General features: G+C 43.3%; 1 protein-coding gene and 1 long non-coding RNA gene across 2 annotated transcripts in view; one reads left to right on the top strand and one right to left on the bottom strand.

Moving 5' to 3' along the window:
- Nucleotides 1–930: 930 nt before the first annotated feature.
- On the bottom strand, nt 931–2,773 carry LOC103184419. Its single transcript, XR_488515.2, has 2 exons — nt 2,585–2,773; nt 931–1,305 (listed from the first exon to the last, which is right to left on the bottom strand). It is a non-coding gene; the product is annotated as an uncharacterized LOC103184419 (long non-coding RNA).
- Nucleotides 2,774–3,512: 739 nt separating this feature from the next.
- The window catches only part of LOC103184418 (lisH domain-containing protein ARMC9), a 34,780-nt gene continuing 18,518 nt past the window's right edge, over nt 3,513–19,774 (top strand). Inside the window, exons 1-13 of the mRNA XM_042338974.1 lie at nt 3,513–3,610; nt 4,761–4,837; nt 5,822–5,947; nt 7,354–7,524; nt 9,710–9,865; nt 10,817–10,909; nt 11,642–11,666; nt 13,023–13,180; nt 13,788–13,886; nt 17,545–17,583; nt 18,417–18,451; nt 18,568–18,679; nt 19,172–19,264. Coding sequence (XP_042194908.1) covers nt 4,787–4,837; nt 5,822–5,947; nt 7,354–7,524; nt 9,710–9,865; nt 10,817–10,909; nt 11,642–11,666; nt 13,023–13,180; nt 13,788–13,886; nt 17,545–17,583; nt 18,417–18,451; nt 18,568–18,679; nt 19,172–19,264 — 1,158 coding nt within the window. The 5' untranslated portion in view covers nt 3,513–3,610; nt 4,761–4,786. The remainder of the gene's footprint in view (nt 3,611–4,760; nt 4,838–5,821; nt 5,948–7,353; nt 7,525–9,709; nt 9,866–10,816; nt 10,910–11,641; nt 11,667–13,022; nt 13,181–13,787; nt 13,887–17,544; nt 17,584–18,416; nt 18,452–18,567; nt 18,680–19,171; nt 19,265–19,774) is intronic.

The following is a 19,774-nucleotide window of genomic DNA, read 5'->3' as shown; positions in this document are numbered from 1 at the left end:
TGATAAAATGATAATTCTTCTGGTAAACAGCCGCATCTTGAAAATCTAGCGCTTAGATTTTCTTGAGCTGCTTTTGAATTCAGCAGTGCACCAGTTGGAATTTGTCAACTTCCTCTGCGGACAGTCACTGTATATCTGACCTAGTTTCTCACGTGAACGATATGTATCCATGTTGCACAAGCCATTTTGTGATAAACCCTGCATTTGATATTAGTGGCTCATCACATCGAAATACAGTACCTAACAATACTGAAATTATTGTTAAAGTGTTGTGACTTGCCATCGAACGCAGCAGCCAATTGGCACACAATGTCACACAAACAACCAAGCCTTGTGAAAAAATCATCATTTGCACCCAATTACTTACATATTCTTTTCTGAACCTGTCTTTTGCTGTTGCCCTATCTGTAACATTTTGTAGCCTGTGAATGCCTCCTTTCTTCCCTTGCAGTGCGCATGTAGAAAGCCTCATTTAAATAGTTCACTTGAATGTAATTTCCAATCATTATGAAACCATTCCGTTATTCTAAATTTGGCTAAAAAATCCCCAGAAATACCCTGCAGTGTCATATCTATAACATTTATTATAGAATCATAGAATATTACAGCACAGAAGAAGGCCATTCGGCCCGTCATGCCTGTGCTAGCTCTTTGCCGGCTACCCAATCAGTCCCACTCCCATGTTCTTTCCCCATATCCTTGCAAATTTTTCCTTTTCAATAGTGCCACATGTCATGATAACATCTGTAACATCCTACCCCCATAATCCCACACTGTTCAGCGATCCACGTTATTGTTATTCTACGTGAAAGGCGCTGTAATAAATGCAAATTGTTTTATCTCGTCAAACAATTCAATTATCCACTTTCAAATCTGATGCTAAACAAAGTGGTTCCTTGACAGCAGTGTTGATGGAAACTGACAAGTAAGTGCCTTTGGAGAATTTAATCAGAGCGTTCATGTGATCTGATTGCTGGTAGTGCATGATTAAAACATTGTTTATAAAAACGTGTTTCCTGAATATATCGACTTTAAGGCAATATTTACAAACAATGATTATAATGTTTTTGGAACTATATTACAAAATGTAATGAGAATTGAAATCATTGTAATGAGAAATGAAATAGTGTTGCCATTGATACTGTTAATATAGCTTTTTTTTAAGCAAATTGTATTGAAAGTGGTTCCTGAGTTACTTCATAGTCCCGTCAGCAGTACTCGTTCGTCCAGACAGGATGATTCAAATCAGTTTTAAAACAGCTGTTTTTTTTTCACATATCCAGTCAGTAGGATCACGAATATGATCTGTGAACAGAGCGTACAAGTGAAATTTAGAGAATGTGGAGAAATTTAAATATGCATCAGTAAGTTATCAAAGTTGCAGTACAAAGTAAGTATTAACATCAACATGTTTCATTAGTACGTGGCCAGAATTTAAACTGCTTGTTTCCCAACTCAAAGCAGGCTTCTGTCCGCAGTTGCCCGCCACACTCACGATGATTGTAGCCATTATATCAGCCGTGTGAATTTCAGATTTAAAAAAAATTTTGGAATCGTAGAATCTTAACAGCGGAGAAGGAGGCCATTCAGCCCACTGCCCTCTGAGACGCTGGCCTGCGTTGGAGGGCGCGATATAAGTGCAAGCTGTTGTTGTTAAGCAATGGTGATGGGTTCCTCCCCGCTGATCAAACTAAATACTCAAGAACCCAGTGGGAGTCAGTGGTGGGAGAAAGCAGTGGGTCCTCCACAGGCTAAAATGGAGGAGACAATTCAGTGTTCTCTCCTGGTACAACAACAACAAGATTCCATTCATAGAGCGCCTTTCACGTCGGGAGGACGTCCCAAGGCGCTGTACAGTTGGGTCAGGACCCGAGGAGGGGGGAAATGGTCAGGGTGAGGGGAGGGAAGGGAGGGAGCGAGGAGGGGGTAGAGAGTCGAGAGGGGAGCTGAAGGCACGGTCAAAGGGAAAGGTCTTGAGACCGGTGTTGAAGGAGGAAAGGGAGGAGGCGGCGAAGCCACTGGGGGATAGAGTTCCAGAGCCTCGGGGCTGAGAGGCTGAAGGCCCGACCACCGATGGTAGGGCGGTTGGGGCGGGGGATGTGGAGCAGACCAGAGCCAGAGGAACGGAGGGTATGGGCGGGTAGGTAGGGGGATAGTAGGTCGGAGAGGTAGGAGGGAGCGAGGCCGTGAATGGCCTTGTAGGTGAGGATGAGGATCTTGAATTCGATCCTCTGGGGGATGGGGAGCCAGTGGAGGCGAGCGAGGGTGGGAGTGATGTGGTCGCGGTGTCTGGTGCGGGACAGTACACGAGCTGCAGAGTCCTGAATGACCTGCAGTGTGGAGGGAGGTGGCGGGAAGGCCGGCGAGGAGAGAGTTCCCATAGTCCAGCCTTGAGGTGACAAAGACGTGGACCAGGGTTTTAGCAGCGTGAGGGATGAGGTAATGCCGTAGTCTGGCGATGTTCCGGCGGTGATGGAAGGCGTTGCCAGTTGTGGCGCGGATATGAGGGAGAAAGGACAGCTCAGGGTACAGTTGAAAGACCTCCTTTGTGAAGTCTCTGTTGGAAGCAAGAGAACTAACTTACCGACTGGAAGACATCACTGCATTTATACCCTGAGAACGTGGTCAGACTCAGAAATATAGAACGAGGCCGGAACATGGGTTAAAAACCGACACAGTGCCATATTATTATGCACGGACTTTCCAAAATGTATTGGTGAATTATTTTCTGCCACATACAGACGGCCTCGAACACTGGGGCAAAGGGAGAAGCTCTGGGGGGGGGGGAGGGGGCAAAGGGAGAAGCTCTGGGGTGGGGGGAAGGGAGAAGCTCTGGGGGGGGGCAACGGGAGAAGCTCTGGGGGGGGGAGGGGGCAAAGGGAGAAGCTCTGGGGTGGGGGAAGGGAGAAGCTCTGGGGGGGGGGCAACGGGAGAAGCTCTGGGGGGGGGAGGGGGCAAAGGGAGAAGCTCTGGGGTGGGGGGAAGGGAGAAGCTCGGGGGGGGGGGAAGGGAGAAGCTCGGGGGGGGGAAGGGAGAAGCTCGGGGGGGGGCAAAGGGACGAGAGAGGAGGAAGTGGGGTAGTGGGGGGTGATGAGAGGGGGAAAGGGGGTAATGCGAGGGGGAAAGGGTCAGAGAAGGGGAAAGGGAGGGGAAAAGGGGGGTAATGCGAGGGGGAAAGGGAGGGGGATGTTGGGGGGAGGGGGGGGGGCTGTGTTGGGAAGTTTAAGGAATGATTCTCTAAAACCCGGTCGGTTAAAGAACCGCCGCAAACTGAACCCCGGGATCTGGGGGCGGGGGGGGGGGGGTGGGGTGGGGGGCGGCGGCTCAACTCCCCACATGGTGGGCGATGAAACAAGCGGCGCCGCCCCCGGTGTGTAAGCCGCTGAGGTGCCTCCGGCTCCCTCCCGCCGCCAGCGCCGGGCCCGTTGCCCCTGGTGACCGCCGCCCCTGCCTCCGCGCGACACTTTGCGACGGTCTCGGCCTCACCAGCCTCCGCGGTTTACGGCAGGTCGCTCTCCGCCGCGCGGGCCGTTGCCAAGGAGTCGCGGCCCCGTGTCCCTGGTAACGGAGCCCGAGCAGCTCATCACCCGTCAAACTGCACTGACTACAGGTCAGTGTGTGATAAACTACACTGACTACAGGTCAGTGTGTGATAGACTACTAACTACAGGTCAGTGTGTGATAAACTGCACTAACTACAGGTCAGTGTGTGATAGACTGTACTGACTACAGGTCAGTGTGTGATAGACTACTGACTACAGGTCAGTGTGTGATAAACTGCACTGACTACAGGTCAGTGTGTGATAGACTACTGACTACAGGTCAGTGTGTGATAAACTGCACTGACTACAGGTCAGTGTGTGATAAACTGTACTGACTACAGGTCAGTGTGTGATAGACTACTGACTACAGGTCAGTGTGTGATAGACTACTGACTACAGGTCAGTGTGTGATAAACTACTGACTACAGGTCAGTGTGTGATAGACTACTGACTACAGGTCAGTGTGTGATAGACTACTGACTACAGGTCAGTGTGTGATAAACTACTGACTACAGGTCAGTGTGTGATAGACTACTGACTACAGGTCAGTGTGTGATAGACTACTGACTACAGGTCAGTGTGTGATAAACTGCACTGACTACAGGTCAGTGTGTGATAAACTACTGACTACAGGTCAGTGTGTGATAAACTACTGACTACAGGTCAGTGTGTGATAGACTACTGACTGCAGGTCAGTGTGGGATAAACTGTACTGACTACAGGTCAGTGTGTGATAGACTGCACTGACTGCAGGTCAGTGTGTGATAGACTGCACTGACTGCAGGTATCCGTGTGATATACTGCAGTAAGCTTTGCATAAATCTGATCTGTATAAATTATATAGTCACTTAAGTTGTACATCTACCCAAGTCCTGTTGAATTTCCAATTATTAATATGGTTCACGTAGCTCATACTTTGCATATGTCATATTAAATGTATGGTGCCAACTGATACTGCTATATCAAATGCAAGGATTATTATTATTATTATTACTTGTGTGAGGTTTACTGTATAACGGATGGAAAGAGGCGCTTGTTTTGGGAGCCCAGAAAATCTGCTCATATTCATGCTGTCACCTCCTTTAGAAACACGGGACGTTTAAGTGTTTGTGTGATGGGCAAAATGAGTGAATACGTTTCAAGATTGTTTTAAGAATTTTACAGACCTTGAGGATCGTTCTCCTCTAGTATATTTACTTTTTTTTTATGTTTTCATAGGCTGGTTATGAAACGGATATAACACCATGGGGGACAATCTTACTTATGAAGTTGAGCTAAATGATTTGGTAAAAGAGGTAGGTGTTTCATCTGCTTGATAGAAGATGGCATTGACTTTGATTGTACTGGAGGGATGAGATTTGATTGACTTAATGGTCTTTTTCATCCTTAATTCAATGTTCTGTAAAAAGGAGCATCAACTCTTCCAGTGGCTGACTGGGTAAAAGCACTATTGGTGTTCTAAGCAAAACCGAGCCAGATGGTTGCAGTTTTCACTCCTGTATCAAGTGCAAATACAATCGAAAGTTTATTATTATAATAATAATGATAATAATAATCATTTGCAGTACATTTGATATAGCGCCTTATCACATCTTCAAGACGTCTCAAAGCGCTTCACAGGATATACTGTAAAGTGAATTGACTGTATATTTTGTGGGCAAAACAGATTATAACCCGGTGGTTTGGTTGCATAAATGCAGACATTGTGCTATAATAAGGAGCACCAAAAGAAAGGATGCCACGCTTGGAGCTTCCAGGTCATCAGCTCAGGTCACCTGTGACATAACTTCCTGCACAAATTGGCAGCATCATCGGTGCTTTCCTGCCAATGGGCACCATGTGTAAAAGGCTGGTCAATCAAAAACAGAAATATACAAACATTATAAACTGTACTGAAGTGCTTTTTGATTACAGAGCTCCTAGACGCTATCCTGCATGAAAAGGGCTACATAAATGCACATTATCATTGTTGTTGTTGTATAATGGGAGTCAGCTTGTATATTCGATAACTACCAGCCTTGTATCCTCTAGTATTTAGAAAAGGGGTTCAGTGATGACAGTTTCTGTCCTGTAATACACTATAGAATTGCAATTTAAACTGCAATAAATATTGCAGCGCCTTGGGACATCCTTCTGAGGTGAAAAGCGCTATACAAGTGTAATTTATAGGGTGGTGGTGTTGTTAAGAATGAACTGGAATCTTGTAATTATTAATGTAGTATTTCAGAAAATATCCTATTCAATTATATATATACCGTACTAAAAAAAAATTCTTTCAGTATTTAATATTTGCTGACTTGGAAGAAACTGCAAACCATTTTGAGAAGGAATGCAAGAACAAAGGCAAGACAATCCCCAAATCTCCTGGGAGCAATGTTCAGGAATCAAAGATTTTGATTGTTCAGGTATGCTTTAAATATGTGCAAGCTTCACTATCGAAGTAAAATGTCCTACAGTAAGAAGCATCTGCTTTTGACGCACAGTGAAAGAGCCGGACAGTTTTCCGTTGAACTATATTTCCTGGTCCATATCATGAGATTAAAACTACACTGTGGGAAATGACATGTCATAAATCAGATTTCTAAAGGTTGAAGGAGAGCTAAACATTTTTAGATGGGGAGGGAACAACAACTGATAACAATTTTGTTCAAGGGCAATATCTATGCCAGTGCTTTGGGACATCCTGCTGATGTAAAAAGAATTTTACAAATGTGATTTGTGTTGTTGCACCTGATAAACCTTCTACCAGTAGTCAGTGGACATCATTCAGGAGCAGGAAACGTGGCTGATCCCCCACTCCCTCCCCTCTCTCTAACTCGGGTAATTGAGACCAATTACCAATTACATCCAAAATTACTGCCATGGCTCAGATCAGCTAAACTGTGCTTAAATGCTTTCCAAAATAATAAGAGTTGATATGCAATAGCAAACTGTTAACTCTCGTAGAGCTGCTTAGAATCGATACGCTCATGACTCGGAGACCAATGGTTGTTTAACAGAATTTATTAAGTTTCCGAATATACTTGAAAATATACTGATCAGTACGATGTTAGCTTAAAGGTTATACAGTTAGGAATTCCAAGTTCACCCACACCCAATTTAAAGCAGGAATGCACTTAAGAGTCGATACGGTTAACAAATATGTTCACAGACGACAATCATAATCATGATTACCCCGACTGGCTCGCAATACTAATTTATTAGGAAATCATAGCTTCCCAATCACGAATACTATCTAAGAAAAGTAACTAATAATAAAATCATATAAGATTAACACAATGGGTACAAGAAGGAAGGTGTGTCACGTGTGGATGGGTGAGTGTGAGTATCAGTATGCTACCGCTAACTAGCAGCCGCTTCGGCAGCGTCACGATAGGATATTCCAGCAACGAGTCTTGTACTAGTCTGCAGTGTGCACTCTGTCGGCCCCCAGCTCTTGTAGGCAGGATCTCTCTCTCTCTCCCTCAGATACTTGGGTCACTCAGCTACCCCTCTTGGAATGTGCACTCTGCCCTTCTCTGGTCGATCGTCTTGTCGGACGTTCTCAGTCTCTCTCCTCCTGCGCTCCCGAGTCACCCAGTGATCAGCTGGACAGACTGCCTCTTTGATCAAGTCTTCGGCTACCCTCCCTGCCCTCCACCCTCCCCGATCCCAACCCCCAGCTCGGGTCCAAATCCCTGACTGTCCAGCGCCTTGGATGTCCTCCCAACATGAAAAGTGATGTGTAAATGTAATTTCGTATTGTAATGATATCTATATTTTTAAAAAGTAGGTATTTCGCTATTGGACTTTCGTTTTATTTACTCAACAGGACAATATCCTCACAGCATTTGAAGATGGCAGTAGAAAGGTATTCTTTGAGCTCTGGGAAGAGCACATCCCTCAACAAATTCGGGACAGTCAACCACTGACTCAGAAACTGGAGTTTTATCTTCAGATTCATTTCACTATCTTCCCACTGAAGAACTCTGTTGGAAATCCTGTAAGTTTCTGTTTCTCCCAGCACTCTGGGATGCCTTTCTGACATGAAGGGCACTATATAAGTGTAATACAAATGTATACCAGTGGTTCCTTTACACAGTTAATCATTGACAATTTCAGTGCCTCTATCGTTCCTACATCTGTATTTTTTTTAAAGTTGATGCATGTAACCAACACATATTCTCCTGTAAACTTTTGTCAGTTGCTTTTTGTCCTTTTTTTTTCTGCTGCTTAATATTTCTGTCTGTGATTCATTTTATTTCCCAAATGTTTGACTCTACCCCAGGTTCATCACATTTACCCTTCCTGCATACAGGCATATGAGAGTAGAGTAGGCCAATTCTGCCTCTCTAGTAATTCCCTCCATCGTGTCTGTGCCAGCTCTGAAAGAGCTGTCCAAATCAAACCCACTCCCCCGCCCTCTCTCCATAGCCCTGCAAATTTGTCCTCCCCAAATATCTATCTACTTCTCTCTTGAAAGTTGTCATCGCATCGGCTTCCACCACTCATTCAGGCAGTACATTCCAGATCCGAGCAACTCTGTGTGAAAAGATTTCTCCTCGCCTTCAATCTGATTCTTTTGGCAACTATTTGAAATCTGTGTCGTCAGGCTACTGACCCACCCTGCACGCAGTCTCACGTACTTGACACGCCTAATAATAATCACTCCAAAAAACAAAACAATAATAAATTGGTCATTTTCAATCCACGACTGTTTGTGGGACATTGCTGTACGCAATTAGCTGCCGCGTTCGCCCACAAATATACAGTCAATTCACTTTACAGCATATTCTGTGAAGCGCTTTGTGACGTCTAGAAGATGTGAAAAACGCTATATCAAATGCAAGGATTATTATTATTATTATACGCATAATCCCAGTTTTTGCATCAAAGCTATTTGTCACCACAAGGTGGAGCTGTTTGACTAATGGACATTTTGTGAAACATTCTCTTATCATTGTAAAGTATGTAACTCCTAATATTATTTGTATCAAAAAAATTGCTAAAATTTACACACGACTCTAATGGCGTCCTTTCTTTTGCCAAAATGATAAGAGCACGCTCTCTTTTCTCTGCTCTCCTGCCCCTAGCCTCCAAGACAGAAGGAAACATAAATTATGGAGGTACTGTAGTGGATGTTCTTATAGGTTTGCATTAACTTAACTAAGACTGTCTATCTGGCGATAGATCTGTTTTTTATTTACTCGTCAGTATCCTCTGTTTATGGTATCATTACTGGTCTAGGAACACTGGCTCCTCGGGAGTTCAAAACCCCTGTTTAGCGGCCGGGGCTGCTAACATTCTCGATCAGTAATTTAATCCAAACAATGGGCCGAGTTTGTGAGACCTGCAGAAGGCTTTGTGAATAGGGGGCCACAGAAAACGTTGTGAAACTCGATTTGGGATCCCCATCTCAGTTTCCACCAACGTAAAGTTGGCATTTGAGCAGGGTTGCAGAGGGTGAGCTGCACCTCATCATAAGGACATAAGAATTCGCTGGGCGAAAGAACCCCAAGGTCCATCCAGTTCTCCTTCCACCATCCTGGCAGTCGCATGACATGTTGGGTCCCAAACTATATATTGTATCCTGAGATGTTATTTTCTAACGGAACTCTATCTAATTTGTTCTTGAAAGAATCAACACTTTCTGCTTCCACCATCTCCCATAGGGAGCCTGTTCCAAATGTTTACTGCTGGCTCACTGGAGCAGTGTTTCTGCAGATTTATTCTGAATTTACTCCCTTCAATCACAGGCCATGTCCTGTAGTTCCACTGTTCAGTAAAAGATAAAATAGCTTATCATCCAAGATTTGCTAGTTACTTTTGGCAAATCGTGCAAATCAGAATCCTCGTCATCTTGATTTTGGACAGCAGTCCTGGCCACTATACTGGGGTGTTTGAACACCTGAGGAGCCAGTGTTTCTGTACCATAAACAGAGAGTATATCTGCTTGATATTTGCATCACAGTGTTCTATATCCTCATGTATGTGAACCTTCTCAATGCACATATGACTATCATCCTATCCCCCTCCCAAGGGATGCCATATTGGAGGTCACCTCTGTTCATACTGTAAATACATCTAATCTTGATAAATGCATTTGTTGTTGTGGACAGTTCTGTGTACCTTCAGACAACTGACTTCACTCACTGTGACCTCTTGATGTGTTATTTCCACTTTAATAGGACAAAGCTGACACAGATGAAAGAATATTTCACTTTAAAAAGTACCTGGAAACGAGAGGAGCCACATTGAGCCAGACACCCGAGTTTCTGCCTTTTTATGCCTTGCCGTTTGTCCCCAATCCTACTGTGCACCCTTCTTTTAAGGAACTTTTTCAGGTATTCGCCACATACTGCCTGTTTACCAGCAAATTCTGTTGCACTAATGGATAATTTAGGTGAAACTGCCGCTAAAATTTCTTGTTGCTATATTTGGCGAGATGGGGTCCAGGTTTATGGAGAGAAAAATCCTGGTGTGTGTGTGTGTGTGTGTGTGAGAGGCTTGCTTTTAACTTGGGAGAAATCAATCCCTAACTAGGGGCAGCACAATCGTTTGCAATTTTCTTCCGCAATGAAAAGGACTTACAGTAGAACCTTGTTATAACGCGCGTCGCTATAATGCAATGCTTGTGGACACCCAACATTTACCTGCTTAAAAAATCCAAATCCCAATGTCACACGGACCAGAAATCCCATTGTTATAGCGCCTTATCATGTCGTTGAGACGTCTCAAAGCGCTTCACAGAATATACTGTAAAGTGAATTGACTGTATATTTTGTGGGCGAAACACGGCGGCCAATTTTGCACAGCAGCGTCCCACAAACAAGTCGTGGATTGTGTGACCAAATTAGTATTATTTTCGAAGGAATTATCTCCCCCGGAAAAGTGATCCACCAATTGACTAGCAACTGGGTTCCTACTTACTGCTGGGTAAACAGAGGTGTGGAGTAAGGAAAAATCCCCTGCCGGAAATCCAATCCAGATCCTCTCGCTTGCGAGACGAGGGCTCTTTCCACTCAGCTACAGGAATCTATGCAATTTTGGATATGCAGAAGCAATTAAGATTAGGAGGCGAAAATAATGGAAAACAACAATTATCTTATTCTGGACACATGATGGATATCTGAGCTGGTGTTTCCATTCGCTCTGAATGGAGCATTTTCGGTAAATGCTGGGAAAAGTGAAATAGAGACATTACATCTCTTGATAAAGACGTAGCAAAATCAGTTGGTTGAGTGGAAGAGCTTTTTCGTTCTGTCTTAAGGTCTGAATTTTTCTTCTGTATGTAGGATTCCTGGACTCCTGAATTGAAGATGAGACTGAAGAAATTCTTGTCTATGAATCTAAGAGCAAAGAACATCCCAAGGCTCCTTTCTTTATATGTATCCTTAACTTACAAAGACTTTCCAATTTACCCTTTAATGAGATCAAAGTGCTAGGATAATAGTTCAACTGCCTGGGAAACTCGACCTAGGTGCAACAGAAAACGTTATTATTAGGTTTATACATGTGTTTTGATATTCTCTCTTTGTCTTTTCTTACTCCTGAAAGCTGTAACTTACGTTGCCCTCCCCGCTCCAAGTGGCCATGTTAAATTCTGGAGCCTTGACAATGAATGAGTATGGCTGTTTGATACTGAGAGCCATTGGAACAGTCTTGTTCTCATGGGACCTAAATGCACACAGGGCACTGGGATTCAAGGTTAATCTGTTCCGATGATTTTAAAATGGATCCAGTGTAAAGCTAATCTCAAACAGCTACTCTGTCTCATGGTCATGGTCTATGTTACCGAGGATATCGTCAAAACATCCCCATAGACAGTTGTCAACATAAAAGATTGTGGCTAAAGGGAAAAACATGGCTCATAACTTACATCAGAAGACAGCAGCTTCTATATCGTCTGAATGCTGCAAAGCCTTACACATTATAATAGAGAAACCAAGTACAAAAAAGTAAGCTGTGGAATGTTGACTGAAAGTGTGGGCGAAGATTGATTTTATTTTTAAAAAGTGAGCTTTGAGAGCAAAGAGAGAGAAAGGCAGATATTTGCAGTCTGTAATTTGTAAGTTAATGTCTAACTTCAAAAATAATGCTCTTTGACACAGCCTTCACAGAAAGACATCGTACAGGGTAACCGAGGTAATGGTTCCATTTTCATATTGTGTGGCCATTGCTTCAATTATTTTCCATGAGAAAGTTAAACCGGCAACTTCCAAATGTTGCTAAAGACACCAAAGAGCAAATTGTTATTGCCTTTGAATGGTTGTTCACGGAGAATATTTGAATCGTTTCCCCAGATTTTAAAGGCAAATGGTGGTTTTGCTTCTCACACTGCATTAGGAAACTTAACAGACAAGGAGGGTATTCACTCCCAGCATCCATGAATCAGGAAATCATTGCTGAATTCTTTTCTGGCAGTTTGGGAAGCTTAAGTTGACTGCATCTGTTTACGCCTCTTGTGCAGGATTTAACTCATTATCCGATCATTTGTGGCACATGAGACTGACGGAATGAAAGACCATTCTCTCTCAGCTGTCAGGGTCCTCAGTGAAGTAAACATGGGCATTCTCAAATGAATCTTAGGGGCATGAGTCCAGAACAGTGAAAAAACATTGCACTATATTGGCAGTATTGCTCAGAGATGAAGATGAAAGAATTGTTACATTGGTGCAGGTTCTAAGGTCACACCTCTTCGACCGTGCTTATGGTCACCTCCCTCCGGCTCGGCATCGTGCTCCTCCAAGCCCTCTGGGTCACTGCGTGAGGGGTGCTATATAAATGCAAGTTGTTGTTGTCACAGGAGGGGGAATCTTCACGCTGGGTAGCGTCCCGGAGCGCTTGGAAACCTTCACTTCGGTGGGGGGGGATAATGGAAAGTTGAAAAAATTGCACTTATCTGGTTATCTCTTCAGTCAACAGAACATAATAATTTGTAGGCGAAAGAAGACCAAGGTCCATCTAGTTTTCTAGCAGAAATCGATTGAATTTGTTCTTGAAACAAATGACATTTTTTGTCTCGCTAGGGAGCCTGTTCCACACGTTTACCACTCGCTCACTGAAATGGTGTTTCCGCAGCTTTTATGAATTTACCCCCCTTTAATCGCGGGCCGTGTCCTCTGGTTCTATTGTTAGGTACAAGATAAAACAGCTTATCATGGTCTACATTATCTATTCCCTTCAGAATCTTAAAGACAGTAATCATATTGCCCTCAACCTTCTCTTCTCCAGTATGAACATGCCCAGTTTATCCAATTGCTCCTCGTAGTCCAGTCCCTCCATCCCCTCAATCATCTTGATTGCCCTCCTCGGTGTCCTTTTAATCGCTACAATATCCTTTTTATATTGCGGTGACCAGAACTGCACACAGTAATCCAAGTGCGTTAGTATTAGTCACGCGTGTTCAACTCAGAAGATGAAACTTTAAAATTGTGAATAATAAAAATACAATTGGTGGGCGCTTAAATTGAACTTTGTTTTTGTTTCCCGCTTCCCCAGAATTGCAGCACCAACTCCAGCAACAGTTAGTGGAAGCTGAAAGAAGAGCAGCAGCTTACATGAAAAAATATAATAAAATGCAGGAGGATTATCACAACCTGATTGGAGTCACTGCAGAGCTGGTGGACTCACTGGAGGCTACTGTTAATGGGAAAATGGTGAGATGCTTTTTTAACCTCTCCAGTCATGTTTTGAATCACTCGTGCTGAGGAAGTCCTGTATCGGAATTGGTTTGGTTGCAAGGTGAGTAGTTATTATTTAGTATCTAAAACAGTTATTAGGCGTTTGCAGGATTTCTGACCCTTTGTTTGATTTTTTGCGCCTGAGAAATGCCAGGAAAACAAATCGGTGGCTTCCAGGTTTGCGAATGCTGCATTAAAGGCCTAGATTAACCTGAGTGCACATCTGGAATAAGGAGCAGTCCAGTTTGCTTTAGTAAGACTTTGACTCAAGCTTCAGTACTGATAGGATCTGTTCAAGGAAAGGATGTGCACATCAAATCCCCAGACCCCGTCGCCCCTCACACACTGATTGATCCTAGTTTCAATCCTCTTACTACTGTAACTGGTTATATTGTGCGGGCGAGCACTGTATCTGCCCTCTTAACAGCAACAACTTGCATTTAAATAGTGGCCTTCACGTGTCCAGGAGCGCTACCTGCAGATTAGACAAGAGGATGAGGAAGTTGAAGATGGTGACAATCTACGGAATAGAAATGGGTCAAGTTTATCACGAACTGAACTTTATGAACTAACTGTTTACTAGATCACGCCCGAGTACCTTCAGAGTGTCTGCATACGTCTCTTCAGCAACAAAATGGGACAAAGCCTGCCTCAGACTATTGACTTCACAAGGCCAGGAACTGTGAGTGGAAATCGTTTTGTTCTTTGTTATTTGAGTCGTTAGTTTCTGCTCTGAAAGTTGGGGTGAGGTTTCACCCTCTTCCCTCACGCATTGGGCCATTATGTGTGATCTTAGAGCAAACTACTTGAATCAAGAAGCATAGAAAGTGAACCCGATCCAGTGGAGAGGGCCCTGCATCATTGAGGCCAACTGCAACGCCTTCTCCAACTGAGATCAACTCACTTGGAACAGCGAACACTCATTCGATTACAAAATGCACAGGCGCAACACTTTACAGTAAATCTCATGAGGAGCTTTTGAGACAAATGCCTTTTGGAAGTGAAAGACGCAATATCAAATGCCAGGATTATAGGATTAGAATTAACAGACGTAGAATTGGATTTGAGCTCTCCCTGGCTTGTATGACAGTAAAACAAATCACACGTCACACAAGCAAATTGTTCTCATAGATTCTTTAGACCTGTAGGCAATCAGCCCTTAACCTGTGCATGCCAGAGAAGCTGACAATGGGCTAACTGTAATTATGTGCCACACCTGCATATTCCCTCTGCATAATGGATATTACAACATCTTTGATGGACAAATGTATTAACTTTGTTTATAGCAAACCATAAATCAACAGTATTATCAGAATATTACGCTCTCTTTACCAGCAAATTCTTGCCAAATGAACAGGAATGTTCATTTGAACTTTTCCACTCCCAAATTTTGTCCTGTTTAAAGCACACCAAGTATGTTTCCTCCTCATTCTCATCGACATTCACTCTTCATCAGTTTTAGATCTCTGATCATAGATTCTCCTGCACACAGCTTCACTCCAATAGAGAAAGGCTGAGAAGCAAGATCAATAGAAAATTGTGGAACTATCTGCCAACCTATATTTTTTCACTTTATTGATAAAAACTAAACATAGCACGTTTTGGGGTGGGTGGGGTGAACATCAGCATAGGCTCAAAGGACCTGGAGATCCGCTAAAAAATAGCATTACTTGCCAGTGTCCTGACTGCGGGCCTATAGGAGGTCACCACCTCCTGCTTCTCAGGGCAGGCCATCACACACAGACCCAGAGAGAGAGAGACACACTCGCAGACGGACACACATATACACTCAAAGACACACACTCAGAGAGAGGCACATACATTCAGAGACACACACTCCGGGACACACACTCACTCAGTCCTCGCCCGCTCAGTCACTCGCCCGCTCAGTCACACATACAGCGGAGAGAGACACATAGACCATCTCAACACTGCGGCCTCAGAGTGGAGCGAAGCCCATTTCCCGCTCGCCCCACACTGCGCATACGCATCCGAAGCAGCTGTGTCCACAGTAATAATAATAATTCTTGCATTTGATATAGCACCTGATCACATCTTTGAGATGTCTCAAAGCACTTCACAGAATGCCCGCCAATCTACCAACATTACATTACTAGCATTACAGAAGCAGCAAAGTCCTGCCCACAATAGCTCAGTGACTCAGAGTGGAAGGATATTATTGACTAATATTCATGTCCCATTTTGGCACAATTTCTCGTCTGTTTATTTCAATAGACATGCTGAGAAATTTAGTGTGATCTGCAGCGTGTATCAGTCGCGTACCACCTTTGTTAGAATGCTACCTGAACTGGACTTCACTGTGATCTATCATTTCATTTCTCTTGAAGGAAATTCTTGAAATATTTAACAGAACAAAATAACAGGGTTTAGAATCACCTGGAATACTTTTCTGCTATAACGGATCATGTAACCATCTCTGCATCATAATCTCTGAATCAACTGACCGCAGCTTTCTCTATCAGTACTGTAATTGTACTGTAATTAGCACTGTAAAAGTACCCGCATGAAGCCCACCACCTGCTCCCCGCCCCTTTACTCTCAGACCTCGTCAACCTCTCCCTGTCAATTGGCACCGTTCCCACCCCCCCTAAAAACAGCTGCCATCACCCCTATCCTAAACAAAAACGTTCCCTGGACCCATCCCTGCTCACTAACTACTGCTCCATCTCCAATCTCCTTTTCCTTTCCAAGGTCCTTGAAAGAGTTGTTGCTTCCCAGCTTCACTCCCTCCGGTCCCGCCACTCCCTTTACGAACCCCTCCAATCGCATTTCCATGCTGCCCACAGCACGGAAGCAGCCCTGGTCAAGGCGACAAATGACATTCTGTCCCCCCCACCCTCTGGAACTCCATCCCACATTCCCTTCACCTCGCTCCCTCTCTTGCCTCCTTCAAGGCACGCCTCAAGACCCTCCTCTTCGACCATGTCTTCGGCCACGCTCCTACCCTCACCCTCTCCGCCCTGCCCTCCACCCTCCTGGATCCCCCCACCACTGTGGTCCTAATCCCTGACTGTTCAGCGCCTTGGGACGTCCTCCCAAAGTGAAAGGCGCTTTACAAATGTAATTTTGTATTGTGTTGTGTATTATATATTCAGTTCTTTACAATACAAGATCACATTTGTATAGCGTCTTTCACATCAGGAGGATGGCCCAAAGCGCTTTATATCAACGTTGAAATTGTCATGTTTTTCCAGTAGTTTGATGGTGATAATTATTGCATTACAATGTTACAATGTAATTGGAGTTGATTACCTTCCAAGCCAATTGTAGCTGGTGTGCCCACAAATAACATACAATTAATTTATCTGTAGTATGATTTATTTGGAGGATGTAGTGTATAATGTAGCAGAGAACAATCCTCATATTCGCTTACAAATACACAGTTACTAGCCTTTGCAGAAACTTTGTGAAGACATCCTCAACATTATGGTATATAGAATATATCAATGCTTTTCACTCCTCTCAGATACTTAAGAGGGGATCCGGATATGTTTTGAAATCCTAAATAGTGAAAGATTATTCACTCAACTTCATAAATCAGGAGCAAGAGGCATAAACAGGGGATATTACTGGAACCACTGAGGATTTTTTTTCATGTGATACTTAATAATAATAATTCTTGCATTTGATATAGCACCTTATCACGTCTTCGAGACATCTCAAAGCGCTTCACAGAATATACTGTAAAGTTTAGTGACTGTGATTGTGGGCAAAACGAATGGGCTAATTGCCCACAAACAGTTGTGGGACACATAAAACCATTTGTGGGTTCCTACTTACTGCTAGGTAAACAGGTGCCTAAGTTTTCGCCCTGCCCAAAAGTGGAATGCTGTTGAAGCTCAGCCCGCAATGTTATTTGAAGAACAATAGAAAAAGCTGCCTTAGATATTTCAGCAGAGGAGAGCCAAAGGTATGCTGGTGCTTGCTGCTCTATTGGAACTAAACACTTTAAACCCAATACCCTTCATGTTGTTTCTCTTGAAACACTCAAATAGAATGAGCAGGAAATTGGGATTGCGAAATGGCCTCCCTCTGTGCTGTTATTTCTGTTTCTTGACTTTGTATTTAGACTTTAATCCTTTTCTCTCAGCAGACTCTCGCTTTCTCCACAAAGCCATTCACTTTAACAGGACTTGTTCTCATTAGAGCAAGGAGCTAAGGCTATTATATATATATATACATTTTCCCATAAACAAGTGTTTTAATTTCTTTGCCTGCTGTTTTGTCAATCAAGTTTTTTTTTATTTATCTTTTTCCCAAGCTTGCTAACTCTGACGTAAATGTTTTCTATTTTATTGTCTGATTCTTTGTCCGAAAAGGATATTTTCTGTAAGAGCCCTTATCACAGTGAAGGAGTTGTAAGTGTCTGAAATTCTTACTCACCTTTAGAATGCCTATTTCTTTGTCCTACACTGTACCTTTCATAATTGTCTGTCCATGCTCTACTTGCCTTGCGATATCACTTATCCACATTACCTGAATGTTGCATTTTTTGTTTTGCCCACAATGTCCTTTCCAAAATTAAATGTTAAAAACGTTACACCAAATACACGAGTTCCACCCATCATTTTGTCGGTAAATTATAAATTTATTATTATAAACCTGAAATCAATTATCATCTTATAGAACTTTTAACAGTTTGCTTTGCATCGCGTTTGGAAACCGAGATGGTGATTCACTATCCGTACATTTCATTGGCCGCAAAATTTATCAGAAGAAATTCATCAGTCGAACCAAAAGGCATTTCTGACAAGTTGCCTCACACCAAATCAATCCCGTGCTAGTTTTCAACCACATCTGACAACATTTTACGTTGCAAATATGTTTCAGCATTTTAGCTGAGGTGGTTTTATTTTGTGCTGTGCAACAAGTGGCTTTGATGTTTAGAATTTATTTTCCTGAGCTTCTTGCAAATGTAGTGTTTGAGGAGGTGTGACTCAGCATGCTGCTCTGGTTATGCCACACTAAGCTTGCCATGATATGCATCGCATGTGAGCTTTCTTTGCCAGCAGCCTCAGCTCTTTTAATGAAAATGAAACCGTATCTGTACTCCATAAATATGCTGCCATATGGGGGATCTGCTGACCTAAGCTGTCGGAATGCATTCTTAAATGCTGTTGCATGTTTTATTTGACCAATTTATAATTAAAGCAATCTGTCTAAAAAAAATATTAAATCTCTTTTAAACTAGGCTTCTTCTATGCTGAGAGCATCCATCGTGCCCGTGTGAGTAAATGTTCAAGTGCTTTGGGACGCTACCCTGTAAATGCAAGTCGCTGTTTCGAATCAAGGCTTTTTTTAAAATTGGCTTCTGAATGGACTCTTTTATTCATCTGTTGCAGGAAATCCAAAGATGTGCCTTTATTGCCATCTCTTGATTATGAAAGGTTGAAAAACGACTTGGTTTACGGGAACGATCGCCTGAAGGCACTACTCTTGCAAGCCCTGCGTTGGGTATGTATGAAATGGTTATTTTAACTCTATAATAATAATCCTTGCATTTGATGCAGCGCCTTATCACATCTCAAAAGAGCTTCACAGGTTATACTGTAAAGTGAATTGCCTGAATATTTTGTGGGTCAAACTCTACTTTCGTCTTTTTTCTTGTGTTGGCTAAATGGCATTTGAAGAAATTGCAATCTAATTTCCAAGATTCCTTTCCAAGAAAGGATTTGTAACTAGCAAATCCTGGCAGATAACCAGACTTGTCATCTGGAATTCCATCAGGATGCTAACCTCCTCCTGCCTGGCCGAGATCCAGCTTCACAGAATTCAACTAAATCCAATCAGATCTAGAGAACTGGCCAGAGACGCACTACAAATCCACACGATCTATTGTTCACAAATCCTTTGAGAATCTTGCGAATTATCTTCCATTGTGGCACTGGTACAAGTCTCTAGTCTACTCATGAATGTAACATATTTTTGCCAATTCCCTTACAATAGCGGCTGACGCAGTCTCAAGCTGGAGAGCAGAGGGATACAGTGCTTCAGGCTTACATCAGCAATGACTTGCTGGAATGTCACAGAAGCAGTCAGGTTCGTAACTTGTGTTAACAATAAAATCTTTACGGACGTGATCTTGTCTCGTTCGATTCCTATTCTCTCACCGTCTCCATTTTACGGTTTCTTCTCCAGCCCCCGCACTGTCACGTCTGGCATCCCCCAGGGCTCTGTCCTCTGTCTTCAGCGCTTTGGGACGTCCTCCCTACGTGAAAGGCGCTCTATACATGTAATTTTGTTGTTTTGTGGTTGTTGGTCCTCTCTTTAATATCTACATGCTTCCCCTTGGTGACATCATCCGCAAATGGGGTCAACTTCCTCATGTATGCGGATGACACCCAACTCTATCTTTCTGCCTCCACCCTCAACTCCAAGATCACTGCTGTCCTGACAGACCGCCTGTCGGACATCAAGTCCTGGATGAGGGCAAATTTCCTACAGTTGAATGTGAACAAGACTGAGGCCCTCCTCATTGGCTCGCGCCAGCGCCTCAGCACCTCAGGCTCTGGCAGCATCAATCTCCATGGTTGCACACTACAACTCACC

This window comes from Callorhinchus milii, unplaced genomic scaffold (assembly GCF_018977255.1).
Source record: "Callorhinchus milii isolate IMCB2004 unplaced genomic scaffold, IMCB_Cmil_1.0 Scaffold11, whole genome shotgun sequence".
Lineage (NCBI taxonomy): Eukaryota > Metazoa > Chordata > Chondrichthyes > Chimaeriformes > Callorhinchidae > Callorhinchus > Callorhinchus milii.
The sequence above is the reverse complement of the archived record's forward strand: the minus strand, read 5'-3'. Positions and strand labels throughout refer to the sequence as shown.